Raw genomic sequence first — 27,035 nt, forward strand, 5'->3', positions numbered from 1 at the left:
ATGACCATAGGTCCAATTGACATGCACAACACATGCACATGAACAGTTTCCAGTGCTCCGTGTGCTTTCCCACGACACTCTTTACTGCGCTCAACATACTTTGTGTTTGGCTTCCTTCTGTTCCAGGAATTTTACTGACACATTTACAGTCATCGCTGCAGGGCATGATAGCATGCTATGAAACCACAACTCCACAGATAGAATTTCTGGGTCCATGTGTTTACTGCCGGCACGCGAAATACGTAGGATACGTGCCTCACAGTCTCAGGTAAATAAAACCACAGACTGCACATGGATGATCAGGTTTATGATAAAGCGTATCCAACCAAAGCAGCTCATACTGTCAAATATTCTATGTACCGTGTACTTTCATGCACACAATTCGCCATCATTATACACTGCACATGACGCTTATACATTTTGTATTACCACATATCTTCATCTCCATTATTTACTGCATTTATTTCTACACCAGTCAAGCATAACATTATTACCACCTTCCTAATATTCCCCTGTTTCTGCCAAAGCAGCTGTGACTCATCAGAGAATGGACATGGGTCTTCTAAGATTGTCCTGTGGTGTCCGGTAACAGAATGTTGTTAGTGGGGGCCTTTGACTTCTATGGGTTGAGGGGAGGGGCCTCTGAGAATCATCCCACAGACACTTGGTCAGTCTGGGGTCAGGGCAGTTCATTGTTGTATACTGATGTATATGTTGTATTCTTCTTCCCCCTTTTTTATATCTTTTATGCTGACTGTAATTCATTCTGTCTCTCTATATATTTATGCTACTGGATACTGAATTCCCCATCTATCTATCTATCTATCTATCTATCTATCTATCTATCTATCTATCTATCTATCTATCTATCTATCTATCTAAGGGTGATATATGAAAACGTGGGAGCAGGTACGTGTCTTTCGTGGGCATGACTGATGTCACAACTCCCTGCATTTTGCACATAGGCATTCGCTTGTTTACAGCCAGCCAGGGCGCGGCTTTATCCCTACTTTATATGCGCGCACCGAGTTCATCCAAGTTAAACACACTCGGCCTACTTTTCCCCAATTCTATCTCCCATATACGGGGAGAGAGAAGGGGGAGAGAGAGAGAGAGAGAGAAAGAGGAGAGAGACGGCTTCTCCTCGCAGGCGGCCGCTGCTGATTCTGCTGTGCCAATGCGCAAGCAGCCCACGCCGCGGGATAGGTCTCCCCCAAATTGAGGCTGCGCTCGAAACGATCATGCGACTGAATGACGAGCGCGTCATGCTCGTCTTCCTGCTCCGCCGATCAGTGGCTCTGCGCTCCGCAATCCCCTGGGATACCGCGCCGCCCTCGATGGCTCTGCTATCCGCGGCTCGCTCGCATTGAATGGCTGCCCGGAGTCAGGGAAAACAAGGAGAGGGAGCGCAGCGTCTCCCGATTTAAGTCAGCGATCCGCATCGGCTTCCCGGCGAGAGAGGGAAGGTGAGTGAGTGTGTTGCCGTGCGAGGCGTCCCGTCGGGGTCGTCTGAGGATCCACCACCGGCGGTACAGGAGGAGGAGGGGGAGGAGGAGGAGGAGGAGGAGGGGAAGGAGGAGGGGGAGGAAGGGGTGATGTGGGCTTATGTATTCCCGTTTATTTAGGTTTGGAAAAGGAGCGAGTCAGCAGATTTCTTACGGGACAGATAGTTTTGGACAAGTGAGGGACGCGTCCAGGTTAGCACAATCCAAACTTCCTTTAACCTCAACAAAACTGTGAAATATATAACAACACCGGAGCGGTTTTATTTCTCACTTTGTGTGGCTCTCAAAATACACAGTCAGGTATGGGCTTTTTTTGGCAGCCCCTTGTGAACGCCGGTTGCAAAGAACTGTGCCTTGTTGTGCTCCCCCCCCCCCCTCCTCCCCCCTCCGCTCCGTGCCGCACTGGTTCCGTCTGGCTCGCCCTCAGCTGCTGCTGCGTGTCCTGGGATGACCTGTTGATGTCGGTAGAATGGAGAATGGCAGGGGGAGCGATTTCCCCCATCACCAAAATATTTAAGTGAGCTACGTTCGGGGCTTTTTGGCAACCGGCATTGTCGCAGCACGGCCGCCTCGTCCGCCCCAGCCAGTAAGTGTCTCGTTTGATTTGTGTGTGTGCGCTTCGGCGTTTGCGGAAATGCTTGACATTGTGAGAGCTTGAGTGGATGGCGGTGCGCCGGGGCGAACCCAAAAAAACGAGAGATTTAAACAGTGTCGTTAGCATTAGCCGTTAGCCGCCTCCTCCCCCGTTATAGGCCCGCTGCGGATGGGTGAGGGCATCAAACATTTACGCGCTGTCAGCCACGGTGGAAACGAGAGGCGAACCGCCGCCACCGCTGCCTGGGTCCGCTGAAAGCTGCCCTGAATTGATGCCATTTGACGGCACGTAAACAGAACCACACCGTCGCCTTCAGCCGGGTATCACCGGGGTTTGCTGCCATCCTGCGCCCCCCCTTCCGTCCATCCATCCATCCATCCACCCATCCGTCCCATGGAGTCTCCCCCTCCCTCATCCCTCTTCCTCTCCCCTCTAGGCTGGAACGCGGAAAGTCATCCCGGTGCGTAAAAGTGCTCCTTATCTGTGCCATATTATTCTAAACAATCCACATAAAGGCACTCTGTGCCCACGAGGCGTGCGTGCGTAAAGAATCATAAATACGGAGCAAAAAAGTTAAGCGTGTCCTGCTGCTGTGATATTCAGACTCTCCTTTTTATGTCAGATAATTAAAGGCCTGTGTGTGTGTGTCTCTCTAGATTTGATGGGAGCAGCAGGGCCGTGCAGGCATGGGCACATGAGAACCAGGAAATGCCTATAGAGGGAATGCATTGTGTGCCAGCTGCACCAGTGACTCCACAGTAATCATTCTGAAAGCCCTCTGCTGTGTTTTTTCAGCGGCAGAACCGGATCAACTGGAAAGTGCTCAGACAAATTAAGAAGTTCTGAAACGTAAGCGGTCCCATCAAAACATACTGTAAGCCCTTTAAATGCAGGCAAAATGTTCCAAAGGCTTACTTAGAAAAGTCTTAAGTGTGTATGTTTGACCTACTTTCCTCTCCAGGCTGGTTGGTATGAGAGTTTAAGCTGCGGGGTGAGCTCGGGTGAACTTCATTGCTGCACTCTATATATTAAATGGAGTAAGGGCCTGGGATGATCCCTCTCATCTCTGCAGGCCCCCACAGCCCCTCCTTAGCACGCAAAAAGACACACATGTACACACAAACGCACACACGCAGTCACATTCCCTCTCACTGTGCAGGGCAAACTGTGCAAACACACCCAGCTCTCGGTGTTTGTGTGTCTTTATGTGTGCTTACTGCGGCTCGCCAAACTGTAAACAGGCAGTATTGTCTCATGTCTGTGTGTGTGTGACTCAGTGTGCCTTTTGTGGGTTTGTTTGAGTTTGTGTGTGCGCGCATCTGTGTTTTAGTATGAGGGAGAGGGAGCTTGAGTGAGACGGAGACAAAGGGAGCGTTTCTCTTTACCCCGAAGCTTGGCTTGGGCCCAAATGAAAGGCTCTGGATATGATGGGGTGGCTCGCTCCGGGCTATCGTCAGTCAGTCGCACCGAAGTCAGTTGTGTGCTTCTTACAATTTAGCATCAGGGAGAAACTTGTATGTCTCATGCATGCACACTTTTGTGTTATGCAGGCCTCGTCTTTGCATATGTGAAAGTGCTTATGACTCGTCTGCGGCTTTGAGTAAAGGTTTGTGGGCAACGAAATGCCACACAAGCAGCGCATCTGTTGTAGCTTTTATTGTTGGGGTAAAATGGTGTTTGAGGTGCAGAGGGTGCGCACACACATGTCGTTTAGAATGAGGTCATGCATATGTCTAAATCTTAAAAGATAAACGAAAGTAGCCTAATGGCATAATGTCTTCAGAGCAAAGTAGTTCATTTAAATTTATTGGCGTAAATATAGAGACAGGGACCAGGGCAAGGGGGTATGTTTGCATTTGACTGTTGACTGAAGAGCATGGAAACATGCTATGTGGTTTTTGTTTAGGCCACACACACTTTCGCACATAGAATAACAGAACATGACCCAGTTATCTAAGGGCGCGGGGGTTTTATAGCTCGCACAAGACAGAAAATAAAAAGGCTTTTACTTAGCGTTCCCCTGGCAATAACAACCACTGCAGGGCTGAAGTGTAGGATTAATTCAATGTAGATTATCCGTGGAAGTTTCAACAAAACTTTTAAATGTAGGCGTCATGTGTGCCTGCCAAGGGCCCCTCAGTGAGACCATAATTGAAGAAGTATTTGTAGCCCATGTCAACTTGGTATGCCAAGGAATATAATTCTTGTTCAGGACCATTCTGCTCTCCAATAGAGTTTTTTTTTTTGTTGTCGTTTTTTTTTGGGAGGGGGCGTAATTTGGCGTAACAGTTATACAGAGCCATTTTATTGTGTCAACATAAAAGTCTGACATTCCTCACCTGTTTTGTTTTAGGTCTGTTTGAGCTTTCTGTCTTTTAGCATAGCCTTGTTACATTACACCTCCTCCTCCTCCTCCTCCTTCGCCGTCTCCTCGCATTGCCTGCTGAAACCCTCCTCAAACCTAACAGCTCAAGATAAAAAAGTTTTTTTCCATTTACAAAAGCAAGTTGAAACGAGAGCAGCTGGACTTGAAGGGTTTCTTGAAGTCGTGTAGCCATGTATACTGTAAGTAGCTTCTACAGTTCTGAAGGAACCTGAAGGCGTGGCCCTTGACCACTCTTGTACAACCTCAACCCAAACCCCCCACCGGCCTTTTAGAACTGAAGAAGCCACTTGGATGAATTATCTTCTAAAAACCTTATAAGTCTAGTTGCCTTTGTTTCAGCGTGTGTTTTTTTTTTTGTTGTTTTTTTTTTCGGGAGGGGGGTACACCGTGACCTAGATGACTGAGAACCTTCAACGACAGTTTTCACCATTGTTGTGAAAGGCCCCGTCCTCATAAAACAATGCATCAAAGCATCCACAATTATCATACATTAATATTTGAGCCAGGAGACTTGACCAGATGGATATTTGGCTCTGCCCAAGTTAACCCAAGTGCGACACTACATGTGGTGACCCCCCGCCCCAAAGGCGGCACCAGTCTGCTACTTCCAAGCCAAGTGGAAGTAATTTATTCACCTCCTCTCTGTCTTCTTTTCCCAACTAGACCCTTTGGTGGTGTGCCTAGGCGCACCATGGCCCAGACCCTCCAGATGGCGATCCCGAACTTTGGCAACAACGTTTTAGAGTGTCTGAACGAGCAGCGGCTGCAGGGCCTCTACTGCGATGTCTCCGTGGTGGTCAAGGGCCATGCCTTTAAGGTACTTATGAAAAATTCCTGTCTTGTTTTCATCAAAAGGGCAGTTGTAGTGTTTGGATCAGAAGTGGACATCAGTTAGCCCTGTGACCCTTGATGAAGTTGTGCTGCACGATGGAGAAAAATAAGGGCTCTTCTTTATTTATGTTGCAACATGTCACTTTTTAGAGCTTGTTTTTGTAACTTTGTGTCATTCAACCTCCAGTGAAGTGGTTTTCATGCGTCATTATTGAGATTGTTGTAGTCTTGTAATTTCTGTTGGATTATTTTGGAGAATGTTGCAATATCACAATTGGATGTGTTTTTTCTCTCTCTCATCTAAAGTTTCTATTGCAAACAAGCACTGAAATTCTTAAATCGTAAGTAAACCAAGTCAAGCCTGGGGTCTCATATACTGATAAGGACGATGTTTGGATTTCCCAATGGGTTTCAATCAATATAGAGAAAAGAAACACCTCTGAACCCAACTGGCTAGTCCTACAACCAGTCACAACCATTTTGTTGTGAACAAATTCAACTCCACGGCGCTCAGATGACGTGTAGGATTAAGTCTGTGTTACTCTTCTGTCCATCACCACATAAGATCTTTGCCAGAGGAATTCCTGATGGAGAGACTCCAGGCCAACTTTTCTCCACAGAAACACTTTGGGTGGGGAAGTTGGTTTGGCTTTCAGGCTAAACCAAACGTCTTTGCTAGTTTCTCATTCTGATAGACTTATACCGTCTGTACTATGTTAATTTCATAATGACAAAAGGAAGTGGAAGCTGTTGCCTAATCTGTACTGTACTGTCCTTTTTAAATCCTAAAATTTAAGTAACCCAAGAAGACCTGGCACAATATCTTAGTCTTTTTACTTGATTTGATTTATCCTTCTGTCAGTTTTAAACTATTTTTGTTGTGACAAAGGTCTCTCGCAGCAACACAAAGGTGACACAAATGGAAAAAAAAGTGTTTGTTTAGATTGAGGTTTACACCATTTCATCTAATTTAAACGATTCTCATCTAATCAAATCAGAATGTAAGTGTGTAAGACTTTACAAATACCTACGATCTCAAAAGTTCTAATAGAATATCATATCTCTTTTTGCCTCAGGCTCACCGAGCTGTTCTGGCTGCAAGCAGTTCTTATTTCCGGGACCTGTTCAGCAGCAGCGGCAACGGCGGAGGTAGCGGCAGCGGTGATAACAGCCCCGCTGTAGTGGAGCTTCCACCGGCTGTGCAGCCCCACAGCTTCCAGCAGATTTTGGCTTTCTGCTATACAGGTCGCCTCAGCATGACCGTAGGGGACCAGTTTCTCCTCATGTACACTGCTGGCTTCCTGCAGATCCAACAGATCATGGAAAAGGGCACCGAATTCTTCCTCAAGGTGAAGCAAAATAATTTGGATTAACTTTTTGGAGTAGCAAAAGAATGTAAATGGCAGAATAGCTGGGGCAGGTTTAAAAAAAAAAAAAGAGAGAGAGAGAAATGCTTGTAACCACACAAACTGAATGTCATTCCCATTAGTTGCCGTGGAATCTTACTGCTAGAGATCAGGTTTTGTTAAGCTTCCAAGTCCAGATCCATTTTGAACCTATCCAAATGCAGCAAGAGTCAAATGCGGTTTTTACAAGTTAGTTCGAAATTAGAGTTGGAGTTGGTCTGAGATTTGATTTCAACCTGATTTCTATACTCTGGACTCCAGGTCGCTCAAATGTAATAGCAGTAGCGGAACACATGTTGCTTCTGTTGAGCGCCGTGGAGAAACATAAATCCAAAGACGGATGGTAAAATAAATTGACTACTAGCTTTCTGTGCATGCACAGCTTGAAAGAACCTATTTGAACAAGAGCATTAAAGCCTCATCTCCTACGTAGCATGGTTGGTACTGACAGCTACATCATAACCATAGCATACCGTGCAGATATCTTCCTGGTAATGGTGCAGACAGTCTGTTCTAAAGATTTGAATTAAGAAACAATTCAGATTTAATTGAACCAAACCTAAGCAGTCAAACCAAATCAAGACTCGTTTTCCAAAATAACCATAGAGGTTGTAGAGGTGATGGACTATCCAACAGTCTAATACTATATGCTGTATGGTGGTTCAGCAAAATGCTATGTTTACTGAAAAAAAGTTGATTTATCCATCAATTTACAGGTATCCTCCCCTAGTTGTGACTCTCAGGGCCTTCACGCAGAAGAGGCCCCACCCTCTGAGCCGCAGAGCCCTGTAACACAGACCAGTAACAGCGCAGCGCGGCCCGCCTCCTGCCTGACGCCGCTCCCTCTGGTATCGAGAGTGAAGACGGAGCAGCCAGGCAACCAACCAGAAGCAGCCACTCCCTATTCTGTGGTCTGCACTCCCGTAGCCAAGCGGCTGTGGGAGGGCGGCAGCAGCCGGGACGGGGGCGGGTTAGGCTCAGGTGGAGGAGGAGGAGGGGCCCGGAAGGCAGCCCGTTATTCCCAGGAGGCGGTGCGGGGGAGCGCTATCCAGAGCCCCGGAGCCCTCGGTCTGACCATGGGCATGGGTGCCACCACGACCGGCCTGGCGGGCGTGGTGGCCGGCGGCGGGGTCAGCGGCAGCACCAACGGGAGCTCTGCGACGGGGCTCGGCATATCAGAAGGCGCCAGCCCCGGCACCCTGAGCACCTACGCTAGCGACTCACCCATCAGCTACCACGACGATGAAGAAGAAGAAGAGGGGACGGATGAATGTGCTGAGGAGCAGTACAGGCAAATCTGCAATATGTACACCATGTACAGCATGCTCAACATGGGAGCTACAGGTAATGAGACAATTACAAAGGTAATGTTTGTTTGTTCAGATGTTGTGCTGTAGGCTCGTCTGATCTGGGTTTCTTCTAATTCACGCACTGTTTGCCCAGCTGCAGGTGAGCGTGTTGAGGCCCTACCAGATCACACAGAGACACGGGGTCGGATGCGAGGCCGAGATCTCACATGTCTTCCCGCAGAACTCATCGCTCAGATCGGCAACCGCTGTCATCCCAAACTGTACGAGGAAGGAGACCCTGCTGAGAAACTAGAGTTAGTCTCAGGTGTGTGCACACTTAACAAAACGTATGACGAGTAACTCTCGCCGATGTGCTTATTTAAAGCCTGACTCCCCACCAGTTTTTCAGAACTAAAGTAACCATTCAGATGAGTGGCGCAATGTCTTCAAGTTCGATTCCGATTGGAAACATCTACTGCGTCAATCAGATGGCTTTGAAGGGCTTCATGTGGGGTTGGCCAGTATAGTAACAGGGACATGGTCATATAAGTGCTGTTGCAATTAAAAAGTGGGACCAAGTGCGCTCCAGATGCCCATATGTGTTCTTGATTTTTCGAGGACACAACAGGAGGTCATTTGTGTTGATGTGGAGCAGCCAGATATCCCAGAATGCGCTTTGCAAGCGTCATAAAGTACCCTGCCGTTCCATCTATCCATCCTCCCGAGTCTGTACAGAGTCCAACTTGTCAAGTTGTTACTACTCAACTTCACATGCTTTTGTTTCCCACCCTGCGTTTGGCTGTGATTGCTTGGAGGACTCTAATCTAATCGCATGCAAAAGTTGTTTTTTTCTGCATCAGCTGAAACATGTTCTATAACCCACAATAAAATGCAAATTGCGCCTTACAAGACAGACTTTTATACCAGTATTTTATAGGTATATTCTCTCTCAATCTGATCTACATAGTTGTAGATTTTAAAGTAAAGCAAAAATAACGATCTCATGCCTTTAGCTACTATACAGTGCAACTGAGTAGCTTATCTGGACTGTTGACTACAGACTAGAGGAATAGACTTTAATATTTTGCCTTTAAAGCATGAGCTGCTCTGCTGTACTTCACAGTTCAACAATGAACCAAGTTAACTTCAATCATGGGATCTAGACAAGACAAAGCAAATAGCAGTGATATGTATATGTGTATTTGGAGGACGCTGTCCTCAGTGTCCTCGATGCCACTGGGTTTGGCATCGGCATGCAGCGCCGTATTTCACATGTGACTCATTGTGTTGATGTCAAGGACAGCCTGTGACAATGTCTGGGCTGGGTTACATCTTTCGCTTTGTGTTGCTGTGTGCATGTGACACAGAAAAGGAGAGAACGAGACGGAGAGAGTTAAGAAGGGAGCAGAATGAAAAGCCAGAAATCCCAGAAAATAAATGATCATCTATTCGAATTAGTGATTGAGATTCCAAAAAAGCAGAGAGAAAAATACATTTAAGACAGCCCGCAAGCAAAATCAAATCTCAAACTATGAGCACGGCCTCATCACTCCCACCTACAGCTGCAGTGTGATATGACACAGTTGTCTCTCAATAAACAAATTCTTCTTGGCCAGTGTTGTTACATGACCCACAAAACCGAGCAGATGAATAAAGAATGCTGCCGTTCTTCTCTGCAGGTACTTCAGTGTATATATCGCGAGCCCAGCTAATGAACTGTCACGTGAGCGCTGGGACCAGACACAAGGTGCTGCTGAGGAGGCTGCTGGCCGCCTTCTTTGACAGGTTCGTTCCTTCCGTTGGGTCTATTTATGCCTCATGTAAAGTCAGAATCAGTTTTAATGTATAAATGATTTTTTTCTCTTTATCTGTTGGAATATGAGGGATAAAACAGCTATTTTTGTCTTCCTCTGTTCTGTTCTCGCTCGCTCGCTCGCTCTCTCTTGTTCCGATGCTCCAGGAATACTCTGGCCAACAGCTGCGGAACCGGGATCCGCTCGTCCACTAATGACCCGAGCCGCAAGCCCCTGGACAACAGAGTGCTCCATGCGGTCAAATGTGAGCGAACTAGTTTGGTCTCTATGTGGGTGTTTGACCACAAGCATGCAAACAATTTGCTCGCCTTGCCGGGTACAGATAGAGGGGACACATTCAAATTGTGCATCAGCATATTGTGCATTCATACTCGAAAGCACAAAAAAAGGACGAAATATCTGCAGCCTAATGGTCTGATAGTAACTTACATCGACCACTAGATAGCAACATTAGTCCTGAGTGGACTGTATTACTGTATTATTTGGATGCATATATGTTTTTCTAAGAAAGAATATGTGAGAAGGGCTTCTTTTAAGAGATTTGTCTGAGCTGTTACACTTTTCATTACAGATCAGCAGCAGTGCTGCAAATATTACATGCTCTTTTACATTTTTATCCGTTGAAACCCCTAAAGTCCAAAAGTCAAAACTCTGATGAAATTCTGTTGAAAGCTGGTTGAAGCTGCTCCAGTCTAACCCTAACCCTAAGATAACTGGCCGTAAGTCAGAGATGAACAGAGAGAGAAGTGAAGGCACCCCTTTATTGATACTCAATAAAGTAAAATTACGCACAAAAAAAGTAAAATTACAGTTACTTGTTAAGTGTTAATGTTCCTGCAAAAGTAACAGGGTTGTACATGAGTTACTGCACAAGCACTAGTACTCTAAGCTTGGGAAATAGAATGATGTGACAAGTTATAATAGCTTCACATAAGAGAGAGATGCCAAGCTTCTCACATAACTAGAAAGTAATCAAGTGCATTTCCCTCATTTTTGGCAGGAATTCCAGTTATGCAAATGATACGGTCTGTCATTCAAAATGTGTCCCGGGGCCACTGTTTCACTTCCACATGACAGCTGCGCTCATTTGCATAATGAAGCAGAAATGTATGAAAAACGAAATGTAAAAAGGAAAGATGAAAATAAATATGTTTGGGCAAATAAGCTGGGGAGGGCAAGAGGGAAAACACACAGACTGATAAGAGCAAATTAATTTCACAGAGCGAATTAAATCGATGTGCCTGCATGTCATTACTTAATTGTGGCCTAGGTTTATTTTTATGTATATTTTTGGTGCTTTTAACAGCATATAAATTTGGATTATTTAAGATTTCATCAGTTCCAGTCTTCTATATTCGACAAAATATGATGATTGCAGCTGTTTTAAGTGAAGGATCAAACAAATGTTTAGAGAACAATACTGCAGTCAGTCATCCAGACCATCGTATATCCAATTTTAAACTAAGGTAGAGTTTAAAGAAACTTCATTTGCCATTTACTAAACCTTCCTGTCCGATTATTCCCTTGGTTGTCTGAGAAGTTTCTCAGTCGTCCAGTTCATAGTACGGCCAAACAACAAGCTGAATCAGAGGCAACTAGACTTGTAGTCCAAGTAGAGTCTGGATTACGTGGCCATTAATGAGACTTTGGAGTACCATTCATTGGAACGGGAAAACTGGATCAAAACAGATTCCTCCAGTTACAAGCAAGAATCTGGTCGTTAACAGGTCCTGGCCATACAAGTTTTAGGTGGGCAGCACACACAAATGTTAGAATTTAAACCCCAGCACACCTCTATACCTCGAAGTGAACAACATGCTTGGATAAAACCCTACAAATCCAGTTACCTTTGCTTCAGCTTGTTTTTATTGGATCATCCCTCTCTTTTATCGTTCTGTAGTAGCAGCATAAAGTGAGATCAGTCTAACTTTTATGGTTTCTCCCTCAGTTTATTGCCAGAACTTTGCCACCAGCTTCAAAGAGAGTGAGATGAATGCTATCGCGGCCGACATGTGCACCAACGCCCGACGCGTGGTCCGCAAGAGCTGGATACCCAAGCTAAAGCTACTGATGGCCGAGAGCGACGCCTACACCGCTTTCCTTCCCGACGGCGTCAAGACGGAGGACGACGCCCTGGGGGCTGACGCGCCGTTCGACCCCGCCTCCTTGGAGGCGACCGCCGGCGCTGGCATGGAGTCGGGCGGCTCCTCAGGTGAATCGCTACCGGGCGTGGGCGGGGATGGAGCGCCGTTATTTTGAACATTGTGCCCGGGGGAGGGGAAGGCTGAATTTTGGTGACGCACATGCCAGTATTCCCCAGTTGTGCTTGCCTCCTCACTTTTTTTGGCCCACGCTGATCTCTCACATCTTGACTGTCTATACTACACTGCTAGGGTCAACGGTTGTTGCCCTAATGTAACCAGGACGTGAAAACTTAAACTTTTGCTTTATGACTGTATAATGGGGTTAGTTGAGGAAAGGGAGAGCGTACGAGGGTTTTCTCCCGACTGCCCTCTGCCTCCCCTTGTCTTTTTAAGGTGTGTAAGCGCATCCACTGTTGCATATTAAATACATTCCCTGAGGTGCAGGTGGTGGGGGGAGTTCCCGGTGCAGACAGAGGAGGAAGTAAGGGATGGCTGGATGAAACGGAGTTTATTGAATGTAAGTGTCGGTGGCATTTTTCTCTATGCAAGCCTGACAACTTGTACTCCAGCCTCGGGGAAAGGAAACAAAATCTAAACCGTTATTAAAATGAATTAACACTACCTGCTCTTCCTCCCCTCGCATCTTCCACTCATCACCCCGCGAGTATTCTTCAACCCACCTCACCTTTCTCGAGACCAGAGAATCTCACTTGAGTGTTCCACTGTGCCGTGTCTTATATCTCATCTATTGTCTCTGTTTTCTAAATTTCTAGCGGGTTTGTCAGTCTACGAACTGCAAAAGTGGTCCAGAGAGAACAGGAAACGCTTTTTACTAAGATGATTGTAAAGAAAAGCGAAGGGCAACAGGTGATTACAAAGATGGTCATATTTTTAGAAGTCAAACTATATTTATACAAGTGCCCATGCCTAGAATGGTGTGAGGAAAGAGAGCGAGAGGGATTGTTTTAAAATCTCCATATTCAGCTTTTAATGAAAGAGGTCTTGTCAAACAAGGAAAAGAGCTATTTTTGCAGGAGTATTATAAATCAGTCTTACTGCAGGTCATTTATTTTTATCTTTATTTCACAGTGAACGTGGTGAAATGAGCAGTTAAACTGCTAAATTTTGACACATTTCATCTTCCGTTCGCCGGCTTAAAAGGAACAATAAGACTGTTTCAGCTGGCTTGACTGTGTCTCCAAGGACCTTTTCAATGTCTGCCTCCGTTGAAGAAAAACTGACCCACAATCTAAAGGTTACACTGATCTGACAGCTGGGCTGGTTTTGGCTTTAAAATTACTGAATATGACCGCACATGCAAAAGTTACACGAAATAAGCAGAACCTATTGGAATGTGCCTTTTTAAATGAAACAAAGAGCAGAATTTGGCAGGTCTGGTGACCGTGAGGAGGCAAAGTCGCTCGAAGCGAACAAGTTATATGGTACTATCTGTGTGTGTGACGTGCAGATGTGTCTTTGTGTATGCAGTTTATTCATGTTTCGAATGCACCACCTCTTTAATCTGGAAATTGTTCTTTTGTTTTTTTTTAAATCTGAAATGATTTTGCACCTTCCATGAGCGCTAGAGTGGTGGTTTCTGCACCTTAATGAGAAGAACCAGTGGTTCATGCACCTTTTGAGAAATGTTGTGTAGCAATCAAACCCCTATAGGTGGATTATGATTCTGTTTTTCCCCCTACCATGCCTATTTCTTGTTTAGAGGTGGCACAAACTTCTACTGTAAATAATTAAGAAGACTGTTGAGTTAAATCCCAAGTGTTCTTCCTTTCTGTTGCTGGATGTGTCGACAACTGACATTTTCTTTTTTTTTTTCTTTTTTTTTTTCTTTTTATGTGGTGTTTGCTAGAAAATCTTTGGATGCATGTTGACCCCAAGACACGGGTCAATACAGGGGATACATTATTCTCAAGTTTTCAGGTTCTCATCTGGAATGGCGGGTTCAGGTACAACCAGGAAAAAGATTCATGCTTCCTATTGAGTCTGAAACTGCTCCCAGTCTGCATTATAGCGCAACCGGTTCTCATTATTGTTTAAAATTACAGACTTGACTTTAGATGGGCGATACGCTGTCAGAACAAAAATGCAGTACCGTGTGAGTATTCAGGAAGGGCAATAACAAAAGAAACCTCAGATTTACATTTGACTGTAGATGCCACTCGAGCACCTCCCCCACATACCTCTCTAGTCCCTTTTGAAGACTGTTGTGCTTCCTGTCCCTTTGTGCAGCTGGTGTCATGTTTCACTTCCACAAGTTTATTCATGTGTTTCAGAGAGAGGCAAAGCAGCGGTTTAGGCAGTTCGGTCTGAATATTATGTCTGTGTCTTTCATTTGTTTAGCGGCTCGCAGGAGTTTTAGTTTCACACTTTTTTGTTTTTTTTGGCGGTATGATGATACAGAAAGATCTGCCAGGTGTGTGGAACGTAATCAGCTAAAACATTTTATCATGTTACAGTGAAGATCCTTCGGGTTAAAAGGCAGTGCACCAAAAAAAGAAAAGATATAAAATAAAGATATTAAAGTTCAGACTTGATCGTGTAAGTTGGCAAACTAAATGATTTGTACTCTCATCTTCTGAGTCATTAACTGACTCTGAGCAAATCCAAATTCAGAAATGTCCACCATTGCACCACTGACTGTTAGTCAGAATATCCTAGTTCAGAGCTGCTGTTGCAATCAGTTCATGTGGAAGTAAGTGTTGATATGGTACATGTCAGGGGCTTTACCTACAGTTAGCTTTCAGGGCCAATCTTAGTAAATGTCTCGTCAAAAAAGTCCCTCACTCACAACCTACTTGCACAGTTCTTCATCCTCAACAGGTTGTGTCTGTGTTTTACTTTTTCTTTCTCCCCCCCAAAGCAAACTGCTTCATTCATGTGTTTACACTTCGCACATCATGTAGACCTACACACTTGAATGGATGAGGTGTGGCATGGCATGGGGAACCTTTTGTCACTAAACCGTACATATATACATATGAGTATATAGGTAAATAATGTATATTATATATAGACGCACACATAGAGGTCAGATTGTTTGTTGTGCACTCGCAGCATGAGGTATATATTTACCCAGAAACAGCAGCTTCTCCACGGCCCGTGCAGTAACTGGTCGGCCCCACGTCTTTGCCCCTGCTCCTTGGCCTCTGTAACCCCGTAGCGCCACTGGACCTCCTGTACTGCTCATCCTCTTCTTTCTGTGTTCCAAGTGCCAATAACTTCGTGAAAGCCCTGTAACTGTGACCCGACATTATCAAAGGTAATTGCACATTAACAACTGTAAAATAAACAAATACAAATCATAGAGAAAATGACAAAATGGATTAAATAATGAATATCTTAATAAAAGATTTGTAACAACTTCTGTCTGAGTCCTTTTCTTTTCATCTCCTTGTTGGGTGTCTTGTTTCTTGTTGCCTGGCCTTTTTATATATGCATCAACTTTAAGAGTTTGATACTGAAATAAAGTTTTCAAGAGTGCTGCCTGCTGATTTTTAACTGATTTATTGAAACTGGAATTTCATGAAATGGTAAAAGCTTAATCTTGATTCTGTTATAACCTGAAAATCAAATCAGGATTTAACTGAAAAAAAAAATAAAAATAAAAATATCTCTTTCAGGTCTGTGTAAAAATGCAAACCTTTTAATGCAATTTACTGGAAGCCACCAATTTCCATAAACCAAAACCAAATGCATGATCATGCTTGAGCATTCCTCTCAGTTTTCACACCTGCAAGCTGCCATGTATGAAAAGTTTTTTCATGCTCTATGATATTATCCCACACAGTTGTTTCTGCCTTTATTTGGTTATAGTTTTGCTTTCACCCTTGAAACAGACACAGCCATGAATCAGTGGAATGCTTCATAGTCACCTCTATGACAGAACAAACACCCGGTCGTGCATAAAATAGGGAAATGAGGCAGATCTGTGGCACAAATTCCTAAACTTCCATTAAGAAACTGTAGTTTTTCTTTACCTCAGAGTAAATATATGTCTTAAAACCTTTTTTGTCTGTATCTCTGGCATCGCTTTATTGTTTAATGTTGCAATGGCTTCGCTCATATCATTTATTGCGGTTCAGAGGAACTTAGAAAGCTCAGTCTGTTATGTATCGGATCAGCAGCCGCAGTCACCACTGTTGTCTTTTTCTTTGCACGCTTGACCTCTTTGAGCGTTTCGAAAGAGAACGCCCAAACCTCGGCCTTTTCAGTTCCCTTTGTTAGTGCACCACCCAGTGTTAAAAGCCTATCATGATGGCACTGCGTAGAAAATCCCATGGATGACAGCGCATGCACAAAGAGCTTTTAGACGGTGACACTAAAATAAAGAACATACATTTTATTGAACGTAGCAATGGATTTTCTCCACCTGAAGAGTTTAACTGCAAGTATTGTCAACCAAGTTTCCTGCGTCACATACTGAACTGTAACCAAGAAAGCAGCTTTTGTGAGCTCCAAATCAGACGTCTTTCCTCTGTGATTAGAAAATTGTTGTTTATAGTGCCATAGTTGCCTCACGATTTTCCTCTGAGGAGCTTTTAACTTTGTTTTGTGTCTACTTCCCACACATTTAATGAGTGGTTAAGTCTGCTGTGCAGTGTACCCGGTGTAAAATGGCAGACAAACAAATCACCAGATATTTTTCTCAAAAGTAGGAATTTTGTCAGTGGCTTGAAAGGTGATACCACTTAGTGTGATTTTGTCAGCTTTACCACACCTAAATATTTCTTAGGCTGCAGGAGCTTGAGACTGTAAGTCACGTAAACATGGAAATTATTACAAAATTCAACACACAAAGATATGATTTGTAAGAAGAAAAAACAATATGCACACAGCTTTGCAAATTTACAAATATTTAGCCAGCACTTCCCCAGAAGCTCAGTAAATCATGCTTTGATAGGACATAGGAGAAACAACTTCATCACAAAATCTGAAGTGTCATCTAGAAGGCTCAGGGGAGAAACAAGGATAAACTCTTGGTCTGAGATACAGCAGCATTTCACAGCGGGTGATTCAGATGATGAATCCCAGTTAGAGGCTGGTGTTAGTAACAGAAGGGTGTACATGGGGACGACAACAGGAGAGAGTGTATTACCACACAGGATCAAAGCTACATCGGACTATGCTGCTGGAAGACTCAAGTCTGGAGTTGGAAGCAGCACTCTGTTCCTCAGAGACGTGCTCCATCAATCTTTGTGGAGAATGATTCCCACTGCAGCAGCATAAAGAGACCAAACAAACACACCTCAAAGAAGAAGGAGAAGAAAAAGACGAAAGAAGGTTTGGGAGCGCTGACTTGCTCCCACATCTGAGAAACTCAGACTGACGCGTAAGGCCGGGATTTTCAGGTACCTGTAGTGGATGGATGTGTCCATTGAGAAAGCACATGGCCTTTTGAACTGCTCCCTTGGTGCTGCACTGGTGTCAGACAAGATCAGATTTGATTTACACAACAAATCTGTGACAGCTATAATTGTAGGTGCAATGCAATAACAGCATAATTATCACTTAAATGAAAACAGAACAAGGTCAATAAGCAAATTAAAATAATTAATTGCGTCGAGTAATCAGTATGAGGTAATAATCCTAGCCTAATGCAGCAATCTGAGGTTATATCGTGCATATAGTTAAGATTGCACATATTCATTAGAAGCTGGGGCGAGTTAGTGGCTCATATGGCCGCTGAATATCCTGACCGCCTTTGGGTAGAAATAGTTAAGTGGGTTTACTGGAGAGGCAATGACAGATGGCAATGCTATGCAGGGACAGTAGGGGGCGGCCAGTAGTCGTATCACCCAGTGAAGGAGTACATCGGCGCACTCTGGCGGTTGGAACGGTAAAAGGCGGCCTCTCCACGAATTTGTACCTTCTGAGTATTCTCAAGAGGTGGAGTCACTGCTGGGTCTTCCTCATCACTGCTGGGGTGTTGACTGACCAGAAGTCCTCTTAAAGTGAGGACCCTCTCCACACATTCACCTTTGATGTGGAGTTGCGATACAGGCATCTTTGTCCAAACTAAAATCAATCGCCATCTCCTTTGTTGCTCTCAATGCACATCCTCCTCAAAGTGGGGTGAACGGGAGAGCAGTCATGGGTGGCGATGGCATGCAGGAAAAGGCCTCAGCACACAGAGCTGAGCATAACGCTCCACCAGCCCCATGGCACTGAAAGTCTGCAGGTGTTTTGCTTCAGTAGTGCTCCCTACATTGTTTTGCGTACTGCGTACTCTTATTAAAAAGAGGAGAGCACATATGAAACATTTTGGACTTAAAGGTGACCAGATGAATTTCACATGGACTGTCAGCCGTTACACCTCCTTACCGCATGTCATGGCCTTACTCTGTCTGCTAATGTCTCCACTTTAACGTGCAAATAAAATGCCCAATTAAAAATAATCCTTCTTCTCCAGAAACTGCAGAAGTTGCAGAGTCAGGTGCAGCTGGTTGTTGTAAACCAGGACATGTGCAAGGCGGCGGAGATACCGCAAGAGGGCGCCGTTTCATCACCTACTGGCCGGGCATTTTATTGCGGCGTTCAAAAGTGGGTTTACTGTGAGTAAAAAGTGAAAAAAGTTTTGTTCCGTGACTGTTAATGAGAAACCCAACCTGCAGATTGTGCAAAGTTTCAAAACAGCTACAGGAAGAACATTTATTAGACAATATTATATAATATAAAAGATTTTTTGTTTAGTTTATTCATGTGTTTTGTGTGTGTGTGTGTGTGTGTGTTTTTTTTTTTTACTTCCACCCACTTGTTTTCGAGTATGTAAATTAAATTACTAATTGTTAGATTTTTTTTTTTGCATTTTCCTTATATTTGCTATAACTGTGTATGCTTGTATAATAGCCTTATTCAAATTTAGATATATTTGCATTTTCTATTATTTCTTGATGAACGTCTTTTTTACTAATGTACTTATTCGAAATAAACTTCTCATTCATTCATTCATTCAATCATTTTTTGTTATGTTTTATTGCTTGTTTTTAAACTATGACGACCTTGAGTGCCAGAAAAAGGCACCCAATATGAAACGTATTATTATTATTATTATTATTATTATTATTATTATTATTATTATTATATCTTGGTATCTTTCACATAGAATTTTAACTAAAAACCTAAAAAAAAAGGAAAATAAGTTATGAATTATTTGCTTCAATGTATCAATGTAAGCATTTCCTTATTCCTTTTAATTCATTAATGCCAACAGTGACTGCATGTTACACATGTTATTCTCTGAGGCTAATGTTTATTAAACTGCAGTTACAAGAGAAACAGTCCAAATAATAATAATAATAATAATAATAATAATAATAATAATAATAATAATAATAATAATCCTTCTTCTGTGCATTCTCCAGAAACTGTAGAAGTCACCTGCAGCTGTTATAAATCGCTTGATGTAAACCAAGACATGTGCATGGGTATTGGAAACTTTTTTTTACAAACTTTTATCCCCACTTTAGTGCATACAGTCTGATGAAGTGGAGGACAACGTATCTATCTGCGTGCACGTCAGTTCTTCATGCGCAGAAGATGTCGTGGCTCTCTAATAATGATTTGGTTCAACTGCACAAAATTACCACAAGAGGGCGCCATTTCATCACATACTGGCCTGGCATTTTATTTCAGCGTTCAAAAGTGAAATAAAAACAAGTTTTGTTCCGTGACTGTTAATGAGAAACCCAACCTGCAGATTGTACAAAGTTTCAAAAACAGCTACAGGAAGCTACAGGAAGAAAATTTATTAGACAATATTATATGATATAAAAGATTTTTTTGTTTACTTTATTCATGTGTTTTTTTTTGTTTTTTTTTTTTACTTCCACCCACGCGTTTTCGAGTATGTAAATTTAATTACAAATTGTTAGAATATTTATTTGAAATTTTACTTATATTTGCTATAACTGTGTATGCTTGTATAATAGCCTTATTCAAATTTAGATATATTTGCATTTTCTATTATTTCTTGATGAACGTTTTTTTCCTTATGTACTTATTCGAAATAGACTTCTCATTCATTCATTCATTTTTTATTGTGTTTTATGGCACCCAATATGAAACGTATTATTATTATTATTATTATTATTATTATTATTATTATTATTATTATTATTATTATTATTATATCTTGGTATCTTTCACGGAGAATTTTAACTAAAAACAAGGAAAATAAGTTATGAATTATTTGCATCAATGTATCAACGTAAGCATTTCCTTATTCCTTTTAATTCATTAATGCCAACAGTGACTGCATGTTACACGTTATTCTCTGAGGCTAATGTTTATTAAACTGCAGCTACAAGAGAAACAGTCCAAATAATAATAATAATAATAATAATAATAATAATAATAATAATAATAATAATAATAATAATAATAATAATAATAATCCTTCTTCTGTGCATTCTCCAGAAACTGTAGAAGTCACCTGCATCTGTTATAAATCGCTTGATGTAAACCAAGACATGTGTATGGGTATTGGAAACTTTTTTTCCAAACTTTTATCCCCACTTTAGATATTGCATACAGTCTGATGAAGTGGAGGACAACGTATCTATCTGCGTACGCGTGAGTTCTTCATGTGCAGAAGATGTTGTGGCTCTTTAATAATGACTTGGTTCAACTGCACAAAGTTACCACAAGATGGCGCCGTTTCATCGCATACTGACCTGGCGTTTTGTTGCAGCGTTGAAGTGGCACAAGCTTCCTTCCATGACTCTTGATGTGCAACTTAACCTGCATATTGTGCAAAGTTTCTAAACAGCGACAGGAAGTTCAGAACAGGAAGAAACTTAAAATGAGGAAAATAATCTCTGGATTATTTGCATCCATGTGTCAACATAAGGATTTCTTTTTCTTCTCACTCACATCGTGCCTGTTTTCGTTCATTCCTGCCAACGGTGACTGTGTGTTAAACCTATTATTCTCTGTAGCTGGTGTTTTATTAAACTGCAGTCACAAGAGAAACAACTGTCTGCATACCACACATTCCTCTGGAAGTACGGGATAGCTTGGGGGGAAAATGCCTCTCTTCCTGTCTTTCTTCACAAGATAAAATCTGCCAGGACATGCTACATTAATGAAAGTTGCACACAGCCTGCATCTATGTGTTACATTACACACACAGTCCATGCACACATCTATAAAGTTCCCTTTTTAAATTTATTATCCAGACTTTTGGTCTGTGTTTATGTTTACGGCACCAAAAACTGAGATGAATTCCTTGTACGAGTCAGCATGCGAGGGCATTTAAACGTTAAATGCCTCTGTTCTCATTTTGTCGTTGTTTGTAATGTACCGCGTCATAAATGTTTTAATATAACATTGAGCAGTTTCTAGTCACCTTGCCATCTGAGGGAATGGACTCTTGTGCCCAAATATGGTCTGAGGGAAGCAGAGAGCCCTGACGCAAGCCTCACCACTGTTACTTTAAATGGCTGCAGGAAACCAGGGCTCCCACTCGCGTCATGGGTTTTCCTCCACACAGGCCACAAGCGCAGGATGTGCTTTATATGGGCATCTGTCTGTTAGCCTCCACCTCCCCCCCTCCCCTCGTTTTCTTTTCTTTTCCTGCAAAAGGAAGCAGCTCGCTGGGGGGATGGGTGAGAGTGGAAGCGAAGCTCGGAGGCAGTTAATAGGCTGTCTTTCTTGTCTGCTCCAAAAAAGCAGAGGCGTGGAATTCATCCCAGGTGCAAGGCAAGCTAAAAATAGCGTCCACTGATCTTTGTGCAGGGGCTTTTGCTCATCAAATACTGTGGTCGGTTTGAAATTTAGTAGTTTAGGACTTTCAAACCCTGTGAATTAACGCTATTTAAACTGGGAGGAAGCTTGCCAGATAAACTTTCCTTCTTTATTATCACAACGCGCGCAGGCTTAAATGCGCTTAAAGCTTAACCTGGTTTAACTTTTGTTTAATTGACACAGATTCCAGACTGAAGTGTTTCCCTGAACAGTTTCACTTATTAATACTAGCAACCTGCTTCAAACGGGTTTTCACATTATTAGTCACATGGTTTTCAGCCCTCGTGCAGCAATAACAGAAACTAAACGTTTCCGGTAACTGTTGACAATTTTTTGCCCATTCATCAGAAAAGAACCACATCAGTTCTGAGATGTTGGCGGGTTTCCTCACATGAACTGCAAAAAATGGCTGTTATTTTCAGTCACATTTGAAGCCCACTATGTATGCATGACAAATAACTTAACAACACTCAATCTCAGTGGGCTTTAAATGCCCAAACACTATTATAGTCACTGAAACAACAACCAAACATTCCACTAAAACCTGAGTCGGAACGCAACGGGACTGAAACCTGTGCACAGATGTGGGCGTTTGGCTTGGAAAACTACTGGGACATAGAAGAGTCCGAAGTCCAGAGCTGTCTGCATCAAGTGGCCTGTTTATGAGGCTCGTGTTACTTTCTAGGAGAAATGACTTCATAATAAGCAAAGAGGAACAGTAGTTTGATAAACTGTTATTGTGTTTGGCTCAAACTTAATCTTGCACTTGACACATATTTGAGATTGTTTATTCTACTTCATACCCACACCACGTTACAAACACCCACTAGGAAAAAACAAATGCATTCCAATACAAGAGTCCTGCACTACATTGTATCATCGTGAAGGTTAGTGGACAGCGAGCAGCTTAGCAAGTTTATAAAACGCAGAGATGAAACTGCTCGTGACCTCTTTGGCTTCTTACAAATGTTCTTTTGTTTTTTACAACTGTGTAGTCGCTGTCACATTTTAGATGAGCTTTATCAGATCTCATGTGTGTGGTTTCATTTGAATAAATGCAGAAATTATTCAATATCCGTGGAGGAAAAGAGAGGGAGGGGGTAAAAAAAGAAAGTTCAACAGATTCCATGATTTATTAGATTAGGATCAACTTGTATTTGCATGTGGTGTGGGTGGATACATCATTCTATCAAGTTATTTTCTCCTGAACGGTTCACAATCTGCAGCACAAGACACAGATCACTTTATAAACTCAGGTTTTATTTATTTATTTTTGCATTTAACTTGGTTTTATTTTTAAAATATATTTTACTCTTTGACTGTTTTATATTTCATCTGTATATTTGATGTAAGGGAGAATTGCAAAGCAAGAACGTCATTGTATGGTCTAAATTACTGTTACAGGTTTTATGGCAATAAACACCTTGAATGTGTTGAGGATTCCGTTTATTGCAGTTTATATAGTGGTAACAACAACACAAATTACAGGACCAAGGGCCTGAACAACCCCAGAGACGAAGAGAGGGACATGCACAAGAAGAAGGAATAAGTCAGAGAATCTAGTAACAATAACTGCAAAGATTAACCCAAGCTATGACTTTTGTAAAGCAGGGTCTTGTAGGATGATGATAATTTAAATACTGTATATAAAACTGTATGTAACTTAATTTAAACTAGATAAAGCTGATATTACATTTTAATGATTTTGATACTAAACACATTTGCTACTCTCAAAATCTTTATCTTAATTTGGTTAGATTTTACACTGCAGGGCCTTTGTTTTGTTGCTGAATATTTTGACATTGTGTTAGGGCTTTTAGCTTTTATCTGAGCGAACGACCTGGAGAAATATATATATATATTCCTATCACAGTTGTCTACCCCGCTGTCGTGCGGCTGTTGGGAGTGTGGGGGCTACGGGGCGGGGCTCCACCGTATGACGTATGTGCGTGACGTCAGCGAGGTTATAAGTAGCTGTCCCGCATTCGCTCTGCGCGTGTCTGTGTGTGAAGTCACAGGGCGAGAGAGTGGAATTGACCAAGTGATTATTTGTCCTGGACTAGTTTCAAAACAAGCTGTGACATGGAGGTCAGCGCCGAGGCCAAGAGGATCATGGTGGTCGCTTTGGGTAAACTGTACAGCTCCCGCACCCAGAGAGGGGGTCTCCGTCTCCACCGGAGTCTCCTCTTGACCCTGGTGATGAAATCCGCCCGAGACATGTACCATGCGGCTCAGGCGACGGAGGAGAACGTCGCGTCGGAATGCGCGCAAGGACACTCGGCGGCTGAGGCGACCCCGGACCCCGCCGGCGCACGGGTCGAGCTCCAGAGTCCCGCTCCTGGCCCCATCGCACAGGCTCGGACTACCACCAGAGATGGATCCGTGGGTTCATCCACGGAGCCGCGTCGCGTGGCGATCACCAGCTCACAAGACAAGGAGAACGTGTGCCCGCCTGGCCCGGGACAGCCAACGAGGAAAAGGCGCGGCAAAGCGGCCGCCGAGCCGGACTTTCTGCCGTGTAAGAAGGCGAAACTCGAACAGGGGAACGGCCCTCAGCATATTATTGTCAACTCCGTTTTGATGGACTACGTGATGTGTGGCAGTGACCTGGCGCCGTCCCCGGCCCCCATCCCCCTCCAGAGAGCCATTGCAGCGTGTTGAAGCCTGCGCTCTTTGAGGGCGAAAGTTTTCCATACGACCCCGGGAGCCTGAACGCGCCCCCGGTGCGCTTATTCCGAGGACAGGGGGTTTGGATCGACGCTGGGAAGAGTGTCGCCCACCCTCCACAAAGGTCCCACATGTGACTCTTAACAAGTCTGGGCTTGTCCCAGGACTCACGGAAGCAAGCGGTCGGTGTGTAAAAAGTCCCAGTGACTTTTGGCCTAGTTGTGGCTTCAGCTGGCCAGAGGCGGAACTGAAGGCAGAGACAGAGCCTCGGGCCTTTCTGAACATTCACACCTTCAAGTCTGATTTAAGTTGCTCCTCTACACAGCAAATGTAACACAATGTTGATGCTGTCTACATGCTGAGTGTAAATGGGAAATGTGCTCATGTGTAAAACATTCAATGACTGCAACTACCTCAGTATTTATTAAACGATCTTTTTTTTGTACTTGAATCTGGAGTGGTGGTTTTCTTTCCTTCAACAGGGATATAAACAAGGCGTGAATCCGAAAATGATGTCAGAACAAGAATTTCTGGTGTGAAAGTGTGGGTGTGTTTGACAGGAAACTGGCCTGGGTGTGAAGAAGTTTGCTTCCTTCCCCCCACGGTGTCACATCCCCCACGCTGATTTGCAGAACAAAAGCAGGGACAATTCAGGAGATTGTGTCCAAAGGACGAGGAGGGGGCAGGGGAGAGGGCGTAAAGCCATTGACTGGCCAAACACAGAACAATTGGCGTCCTGTTGCTGTGAACAAAAGTGTATTGCTGCAGCCTCTGCTTCAGTTAGCTGGAATTCAAGTCATTTCTTTGCACACAATTGGTTACATGGTTCACCTATGTAAACATGAATACGACTGAGTCATGAGCTGTGTCTGTGTCTTTCTGACGCAGCCTTGAGGAGCCAGTAATTCTGGGCAAAATTTCTGTGTGTTTGAAGAAAAAAGGTGAATTAGGTTATGTGTCCTGGACATCAGCCAAAAGTGCAGCAGGGATTCACCAGTGACTGTGTTTGTGTTGGGGGAAGGGGGTTGACCCAAGGAAACAGAAGAAGGAATGCAGGGGGGCAGGGAGGCCGGGGAGGGGGTGTCTGTGTGTGCCCCACGAGGCCCCAAATGTTCAGCAGAAACCAGAGCGCCTTGTCTGCCTCCACATGCCTGCAGGGGAGGGAGGCAGGGAGGCAGGGAGGAGCGGCCGGAACCGTCTGGACATGCCTGTGAAAACAGACACGTCATGCACATCGCATGCACGCACTCATTCACCTTCTCATGTCGGAACACGGCTCTTCCAGTCTGAGCGCCGCCTGCGCTCTCCTGTGCTCTGTGACACACACGGTGATCATATGATCTGAGACATATTATGAGTTGGTATTTGTTCATTAGGCAATATTACATATCAGTGAGGTGCAGTAGTAAGTGTACCCCGAGTTTAACGCTGTTTTTATGTTCTCCGTGTGTCTCAGTGGCCGAACAAGCACAGGAATTCTCCCTCGTTCTAGTCATCTACTCAGACGTCTTGATTACAGTGGAAGTAATTGATCCACATTTGTTCTGATACCAATGTTGCCTAATTTATACATGGTGAAATGACAATAAATAAAAAAGCTCTTGACGTTTTGAACATGACAACAGCTGCTTGTCGTGTGAGTGCATCATGGGAAATGGTACATATGTACATGTGTCCCACTCACTGATATCACACAAGTTTGTATTTACTTTCTGAGCTCTGCCCTGGCGTGACTTACTTTAGCTGAACACCTGAACACTTGTATCCGCACTCTAATTTTACTTGTTTAGTTAACAGTAGAAGGACAGAATATTTTAAAGGCTCTCATCAGTGATGAATAGGCATCACTTATATGGTGCTTTTTTCTTCACAGATGATCATTTATAATAGAGGTTATGTGACTTTATTTAAATGAATGAGGCAAACCATCTCTTACACATAACACCTTCTACTGAGTCAGGGGTCTTTAATGTGAAAATCACCATATTTCATTAACTAGCAGTTAATTGAGAAGAGCTGCCACTACTAGACACACTCCCAAACTCACCTGTGTTTTCTTCTACCAGCGTTTCAAGTAGAGATTACTACGGTCAAACAGGAAAATATTAATGACTATTGTTATGGATACTCACATAGCCCTTGGATGGTGTCATTTCCAGAGAAGTCACTTGGTGCGATCATGTGCTTTTCATTCAGAAAGTGGGAACTTCATGGCCGCTGAAAACAATACGAGGAGCCTGTTTTCCGATTGCTGATCTACCGTTTCGAGTGGATCTAATTTAGTGTTCAAGATCACATGAATGAGAACACGGGGCGACGCTTTCTGGATATCTGGAGAGCGATGTTCAAAAATACAATGCCAAAAAGAACAAAACACAAAGATGCGAGATTGACAGTTTAAGTGCTAACAGTTCCCCAATATCTAACTACACATGTGGCAGATGACTGTCCTTTACCACTAATATATATATTTTTTTATAATTTTTTTAATATATATATATATATAAAAAGTGAGTGATCAAAACAAGACAGATGTCTTATGTATCTATCCATTAGCTGGGTCAATATATAATTGCGGGACTTTGAGTTTAACATAGTTTAACATTTTGTCTGTTTTCAGGCCTAAAATCAACATG

At 43.3% G+C, this 27,035-nt stretch overlaps 2 protein-coding genes across 9 annotated transcripts; both read left to right on the plus strand.

The window, feature by feature from the left end:
- Positions 1–992: 992 nt before the first annotated feature.
- On the plus strand, positions 993–15,348 carry LOC124998062 (nucleus accumbens-associated protein 1). Of its 8 annotated transcripts, none has more exons than XM_047572242.1 (9): positions 1,340–1,466; positions 2,757–2,949; positions 5,150–5,303; positions 6,394–6,666; positions 7,440–8,067; positions 8,167–8,337; positions 9,692–9,797; positions 9,973–10,070; positions 11,775–15,348. In XM_047572242.1, the coding sequence occupies exons 3-9, from the start codon at positions 5,178–5,180 to the stop codon at positions 12,083–12,085; spliced, it is 1,713 nt and encodes a 570-aa protein (XP_047428198.1). In that variant the 5' UTR covers positions 1,340–1,466; positions 2,757–2,949; positions 5,150–5,177; the 3' UTR covers positions 12,086–15,348. The 8 variants fall into 8 exon arrangements, with proteins under 8 accessions (XP_047428194.1, XP_047428192.1, XP_047428198.1 ...); XM_047572240.1 differs by lacking the exon at positions 1,340–1,466 and adding an exon at positions 1,882–2,091; XM_047572243.1 differs by lacking the exon at positions 1,340–1,466 and adding an exon at positions 1,882–2,091 and having other exon boundaries at positions 2,896–2,949.
- An 8,356-nt stretch (positions 15,349–23,704) lies between these two features.
- ier2a (immediate early response 2a) lies at positions 23,705–24,850 on the plus strand. Its single transcript, XM_047572235.1, has one exon. The coding sequence runs from the start codon at positions 23,815–23,817 to the stop codon at positions 24,391–24,393; it is 579 nt and encodes a 192-aa protein (XP_047428191.1). The 5' UTR covers positions 23,705–23,814; the 3' UTR covers positions 24,394–24,850.
- Positions 24,851–27,035: the final 2,185 nt, after the last annotated feature.

The sequence above is a fragment of the Mugil cephalus genome, chromosome 20, assembly GCF_022458985.1.
Source record: "Mugil cephalus isolate CIBA_MC_2020 chromosome 20, CIBA_Mcephalus_1.1, whole genome shotgun sequence".
Classification (NCBI taxonomy): Eukaryota; Metazoa; Chordata; class Actinopteri; order Mugiliformes; family Mugilidae; genus Mugil; species Mugil cephalus.